At 36.6% G+C, this 7,389-nt stretch overlaps 1 protein-coding gene across 1 annotated transcript; it reads right to left on the minus strand.

Annotated features, from left to right (window-relative positions):
• Positions 1–444: 444 nt before the first annotated feature.
• Positions 445–7,171, minus strand: LOC121952962 (mannose-P-dolichol utilization defect 1 protein-like). Its single transcript, XM_042499852.1, has 7 exons — positions 7,036–7,171; positions 6,730–6,795; positions 5,256–5,388; positions 4,688–4,773; positions 3,591–3,706; positions 3,367–3,477; positions 445–1,464 (listed from the first exon to the last, which is right to left on the minus strand). The coding sequence occupies exons 1-7, from the start codon at positions 7,124–7,126 to the stop codon at positions 1,351–1,353; spliced, it is 717 nt and encodes a 238-aa protein (XP_042355786.1). The 5' UTR covers positions 7,127–7,171; the 3' UTR covers positions 445–1,350.
• Positions 7,172–7,389: the final 218 nt, after the last annotated feature.

Below are 7,389 nucleotides of genomic sequence, written 5' to 3' on the forward strand. Positions count from 1 at the left end.
CAGCTGTTTTTTGCACATGTCATATTTTGACATTATATATATATAAAAATAATATTTTAATGACATTTTATCACATTATTTTATGTTTTCCTGAGTTTTTGAATGACATACTTTACTGACGTTTTCATGATGTTTTTGTGATATTATTTTCACATAAATTCTTGAACAACATACTAAATTTTTTGATTATTTTAAAAAGCTATACTATATTATGCCATTTTCATGATTTTTTTGAATGACACTACAATATGATGTTCTCGTGGTTTTTTAAATCACATACTATACTGTGAAGTTTTTTGATCTTTTGAACCACATATTATATATTTATTTATTATGATTTTCAAAATGACATACCAGACTATGATGTTTTTATGTTTTTATGATGCTTTATTGATTTTTTTGAAAGACACAATTTTCTATGATGTTTTCATGATTTCATGATAAATCTGTGGAAACTTCTTGTAGACAGCCTCTAGTTTCACTGATACTTCATGATACAATCTACACTAAATTTGGAATGTGTACCCAACAACTCATCAATGTGCAGAAATATTTACAAATGCTCAAGTGAAGTTCCTATGTTTAATCAGCTAAGCATGAAATTTGGCAAAGTTTGAAATGCTTTGCTCTAATTACTTATGAAAGGGGTGTTATATCAATAAAATAAAGGCATTTGTATATTCTAAAAACAGTTTCATATGACAACATTGGTAAAAATCTATGATAAATAATTAAATCAGTAATTACTATATAGAAATTAATTTAGCCTGGTAATGAATGCAGATTCTTTATTAAATGTTTTACTTTGAAGGTTATTGTTACCCGAGATAAGGATGGTTGGTCTGTTTGTACTTTTCTGACTGAAAGATTTCGTGAATCAAAGCCTGAAGCAGCAGGAGACTTTAAATTCACAAAAAAACAAAGTCTTTTATTCTGACAGTCACCTGCAGATGCCACTAGAAGCTGTGTTTCATTTCAGAGTACTGTACTACCACTACTTCTACTACTAATACTACTACAACCACCACTTATAATAATAATAATTTTATTATTATTATTATTATTATACAGAGGGAACTAACTACACATATAATATTGTAAATGTATAAAATGATTACATAGCGTCACAATGAAAGTTTTCATTTACACAGACACTTCTTTTAAAGGAGATCTTGGTGTCGCACACAGGAATATCTATACAAAAACACATTGTCAAGATTTACCACTATTTTTGCTCGGTATCTCAGTTCTTGATATGCCAACATCTAGAACAGATACCCAGATTTTCCTGAATAATTGGAAGGATTCATATTTGACATGAGTGTTCGTTTGTCACTGTTCTCCTCACCTCTAATCACTCTTCTCTTTAGTGGAGCTTCTGTAGTAGAGGACCTGGGCTAGAAGTACACAGCTGAGACCAGCCGACACTGTGTGTGACAGCGTGGCAGATGAGCTTCCTGTGTCCTGCAGATGAAAAGTTTTAAGCAGTTAGTCAAGACAACAATGACAGATTGGCAATCATGACTCCCAAATTACTCTTCCCTTAATACCTTTATGGCATTTATAATTCAGCCAAATTAGCAATGTTTTGACTTATGATTAGTGTATGTACACGTGTATCACTTAAATCATTCAATGCAGTTATACCATAATTATATAACATAACATCATTTCAAGTATGCCAATATTTTACTTTATGTTTAGTATAAAAACCTTGAATTATGTAAAAAAAAAAAAAAAAACACCATTACACCAACCCAATCATTAGAGAAAAAATGCTGGCATTGTTAGTTTCTGCAAAACCACAGATATATGAAATTTGTTCGGTGAAACTTAGCGCTAAAAAAGTAATGTTCAATAATGCTGTGGTTAATGTGTGATGAGGTCCAGGCACAAAAAAACACTTTTTTGGAAAATATCATGTTTTGGCTTAAAATACTCGGTTTTTGGGTCACAATCTGTGGTGGAAAACTGCCAATGTCTCAGTAAGAAATCAACCACTTATCAGGAAATCTCTCATGTTTAGTGCCCAAAAAAATGTTATAGGTTTTAAGTAGCGATGGTAATTTCCGGCACGGAATATTGAACTGTATCGAAATGTTTAATCACTTCTGGTTTCTTCAGGTAGCATAGTTCGAGAAGGTTTTCGAAACATCATGTGATCATGTCAAACTGGGAAATGTGTTTTAAAAAACTGCGGGAAACGCTGGAGTTTGAGGTGTTATGTTGTGCTGACTAAGTTGAGAGAGATTTGTAAGGCTTGTGCCACAGTTGTTAGAAATATCAAATAGATAGAAAGACATACTGATTGTAATAATATATTATTATTATTGTTATCATTGATATATAGAGTAGGGTATGTAGTATATATGGAGGATTCAGAGACCTACGTCTAAGGCATGGGAGTAGAGAAAAAGAGAAGCTGGCTGAGGCAAAACAATGTGGAGCAAATATTATATCTAAATAAAAATCTTTGAATGCAATGTCTCTGAATATTATTCTTTATTCTACCTTGTTATCAATGTGTATTATAATTACAAAGAGGTGCAATGAGAACTACTAAGAATCAAATATTTCTAATAGTCCAGGCCATTTATACTACAAGGAATCTGACTTGACACATTCTCAGTTAAACCATTAAATTGCACTACTTTCAGCTAACTGTCGCATAGGACCACTCTCTTTGGGTCATATAATAATGCTAAGAAAAATTCATCATATCCTACAAGAACTAAATAAATAATTGACGGTTTAATTGTATTTGCACAACAATTATTCGGTAGCCATTTTGACTCGGAAAAACGGAGCATTCTACACAAACACAAAGTAATGACTGCAAAGCCAACTTCTGCTAGCACATGCCAATGTTAAGCAAACAGGTTTTGAAGCGTTTCAGAACATTTTAAGACAACGATTTGAAAGTATTGAATTTGTATTGAATTTGCCATCTCTAGTTTTAATGGGGCTGCAAAACACTGTTTTTATTACTCACTTGTGAATTTTTTTTGGGTCGCTGATGTTGCTGCTGATACAGGTTCTGCTGTGTTTATTATTTGATTTGTTGTTTGAAATTCACCTCATATCCTGTGTCACTTTGGAGACACAGACAGGTATGAAACATGCAAATTTAACATATTTATGGTTTGCATGAATGTACAATGCCAGTGTTATCATCTGCAACTAGGATGATTACACATGTTTTTAAAGTACCATTTATAAGGAACTGTCCAAATCACAAATCTCCCATCATTCCCTTAAAGGAGCTGACTCATACAGCCGACTCATTTGCAGCAGACACATCACTAATTAGTGTAGTGTAAACATGAAATTGTGCAACTACGTTTATGTTTGTGTGTAATTCCTCACCTGTAGAGACACAAAGACAACACCCAGAGATCCCGCCCATGACAGGAACACAGACAGAGTGGATATTTGTCCTGTGTGGCCGTTTTTGTAGTTATTTCCAGCCTGGAGACCCTGGAAACAAATACAGCGAATAAATTCACTCTGTTCTGATAAATAAATAAATGCACTGTGCATAATAAAACAGCATTGGGCTGTACATAATAAAGAAGCCATTGAGTTGATACCTTGCTTGCAATTAAAGCTGCCAAACTGGAGCCCTGCATGCCTGTGACCACTGCTGCAGCTGCGTAGGAGCCCAGAAGGATCATAACACCTCCATATGCCAAGAAGAACAGCACTCCTGCCATATACACAAAAAACAGCATGATGGAAATATGTCCTGCACAAGATAAAAATGCCTCACAAGAAAATATTTGTTACCAAGAACTTTAACACCAAACTCCACTTATAAATTTAATAAATGGATAAATGTTCATACAAAAGGTCCCTGTGAGAAGTTAATAAGTGGAGTGGTAACACCACAAGGTGGAGCTCCAAGAAAGCACTGACCAAACATCAAACAGGACACTGTTTTGACAGTCACCAGAAATACTGCCATTAGCTGATAGATCATTCTTCACACTCAGTATCACTTTTAACACCAAAGCTTTTTAGTGGTCTGTTTCAGACCTCTGCATTATCCACGTCTTATAAGATAAGGTTTTGAAAATACACAGAGGCTACAATAATACTCAGACCAATGTTGTAGTGGTACTGTAAGAGTTTAGCGTATGACTACATAGATAGGCAGGTCAACAAAGAGAAGTGGGTTTACTCTACTATAAGTACTGTTTTTTGGCTGATAGGTGAGTATACTGTAAATAGTCAGAAAAAGAGATGAGTACACCCTCCACTACAACATGAACTTTTATTATATTACCACACACAGTTTTTGTGACTTGCAAAGCCTTTTAATTTGAACCAAATGAGCTAAATTATATATGGAAGTCTCATCCTCTCCAAAACAAATCTGCCATGTGATAAAAATTGGTAACAACACTGAATAAAGCCCATTATTAGCCCAAACCCCAGACATTTAATGCTTTCTAAATTTAATGACATTGCTGACATGCACCAGAAGATTATTTGGCAGTTAATATAGCAAGCAATTTCATGAAAACATGGCTGTTATGGCTGGTACCAAATCCTCACTTGTAAGTGGTGCATTGTAAATGTTTTTAAGGATTTATACTCACAAGAAATGAATGGGCTCGGGGCTCAAAGACGGGAGGAGTATGTACATTATTTAGAATTTGAAAAATGTGCAGGCATGTGTGCTAACCTTTGAGGGTTTCACCACGATAATGCAGGATGAGGAAGACAATCACTGCAGTCTGGACCAACGACAACAGCCTCTCACTCCAGGCACTGTGGAACATTTCAAGCAATACACATGTAAAGCACACATCTATGATAACAAATACACAATGTAAGCTGCAAAACTGAGAAATTCTCTCAACTCTGAGAAACGTGACAGAACTTGCGTGTGTTGAGGTGTGTTGGCTTCATCTTTTAAACATTTATTGAATATATGTCACCAGTGCACACCCAGGGACTTGTGCAAACAGCCGGTGAGTCATACATTCATGAATCACAAGCAAACTGAGAAAACAACTGAGAAAACAACTAATTTATGTTTGAACATGTTATTAGAGGTGGCTTTGGTTTTCTGTATCATAAAAACAGATGAACTCCAGGATTTAAGGACACTGGTGTGCCAAGATTTCAGAACGCTCTAATACAAAAAAAAGAACCAGTTTCTATGTCCCAAATCGAGAATTACTGGGACGTGTGCAGCATGATTATTACGTTGTAGACCAAGAACATATTTGTTGTTGTTCAGTACGTACAAGAGTGGGAAGTTGTTGGTCACAGCATACACAACAGGACATGAGAAGGCATATAGCTGCAACAGAGCGGAGGTCAGACTCAGGCCCTCTGCACTTCTACTCCACAGTATCTTCAACAGTTGAGGTAGCTGCGCTGCAGGGAGACGACAGACAAGGAGGACTGGTCACAACCACCAAATCTACAAATTTCTTCAGATAACAACTAATAAGTAGCCTACACTATAAAGAGTAAAACATAATGTGAATAAAACATCTTTAAAAGCCCCAATTGTGAAAAGTCAGAGTTAAGTGCTGTATAAACACTGTTAACGTATCAATACGCCGAACACAGTCTGTAGTCAGAAACTGTGTCTTTAAAAGAGCCATCAGGACTTTCTTGAAGCTGTGATGTTAAAACGATACTATATGGATCATTTCCAAAATGAAATATGAACACTGAATATAGGTGGCTTTGCATTTCCTGTTTAACTGTTTTGCAATTGATGTATATAACATCAGCTGACAGGAAGTAAACATGGACAAAATCTATGAATAATAGTAACAACTATAAAGTCTGGACCCCAAGATTGCGCCTCGTGATTCCAATGGAGTTGCTCGCCTGGTACATACACCAAAGAATGTTTTTAGCTCCCGGGTTTACTTCCACAATATGTGGCCCACTATATATGCACAGTAGTGTCTCTCCCGCTGGCTCTGCCCATGAGCTCCTGCTTGGCTCATCTCATAGACTTTGCAATGAGACGACATCACAGATTTTTAAATTTATTTTTTCCACTCAAGGATGTTTCTTTTACAATGGTGGTCTTTGGGCAAAATACTTTTTGGGCAGCAGGGACATTTTTCTGCAGTACCATGAGTGGCCCTGGGAAAAATTGGAAGCATGGCTGAGCTAAATTCCTGGGTGCCTAGGACCTTGCTGGGCTTTTTTGGGAGGGGGCTTAAAGAGACAGGCACTAAAACGGAGCATTTCATACACAGAGTAAACACAGGTACATTCAGGCAAACAGTATGGGAAAAATAAAGCAATTCTTGATCATTGAAGCATGCAAACATGTTATAGTAGAAACCCAGAATACAAATGTGAACCTGAAAATGTGCATAATATGGGACCTTTAATATCCATATAAACGTGAATTCTTTACCTAATTGGAGGCCTACTTTGGAGTTATTCCCATGGATGTATTGAAATGTGTGTACTTCAACACAGATGTTATTGCAGTGGTCTTATAACATCTTCACAAGCCTGATTTTGTCAGACTACTACAGCAGCTTGCTAGAGCTTTTGGTGAGGTTTGTCATGCAAATCTCAATCCTAATGGGATTATTGTGATCTCTGTAGTGAGATCCAATCAATTGTAATCAATCATTTTGGTGAGAGGAGCCACTTTTGTTAGTCATGTGTTTGTTAGTGATGATGCCCTGCCTCATGTGATTAAATCACATTTATCAGGTTTATGCAGAGGAAAAGTCTTACCAAGGAAAGTGTCCAGGATGATCCAAAATCCGGCAATTCTGTTCAGAATAAACTTTAGACAAGGCACTGCGACACAAATGACAAATATTAAAACAATCGCACATAGCAGATGGTATTTTGTAAACGGCCAAAATGGTTCAAATGTAACATATAATGACAGTTTTAGGTTACAAAATAAAAGCCTTTGCAGAGTTGAACAGTTAATGGGAGAGGCGTAACAACCCGCTCCCACCTCCCACACATCTGGAAAGATTTTCCGCAACATTTCACGCGCTTCCTCCAAAATTTCCCCACGACAACACTCACCGCTAAATTGAAAGTTGACGAAAATCCTCTCGTAACATTTTTCTGGCATTAAATGTGTAACCAGGAAGTCTTTGACGAGAGACGTGGCCATGATGGGTCGGCTACGGCCGGCAGTGGCCTCAGTAACAGGGGGAGTGGTTCAATGTTCCCCAATATTTACAGCCAAAGAGGACACAGAGGCCGGACATCTAACTCTTATCTCTGAGGGTCACCCTGCGATAGGCTACCTGTAGTCCGTAAATCTAAGCTCTGATAACAAACAAGTCACTTGCAGGCTCATGATTTTTGTTAGAACATTAATTATTTCGCTGTGTTTCTTTGAAACATCTTCCATAACAACTATGGCTTCCACCC

This window comes from Plectropomus leopardus, chromosome 13 (assembly GCF_008729295.1).
Source record: "Plectropomus leopardus isolate mb chromosome 13, YSFRI_Pleo_2.0, whole genome shotgun sequence".
Classification (NCBI taxonomy): Eukaryota; Metazoa; Chordata; class Actinopteri; order Perciformes; family Serranidae; genus Plectropomus; species Plectropomus leopardus.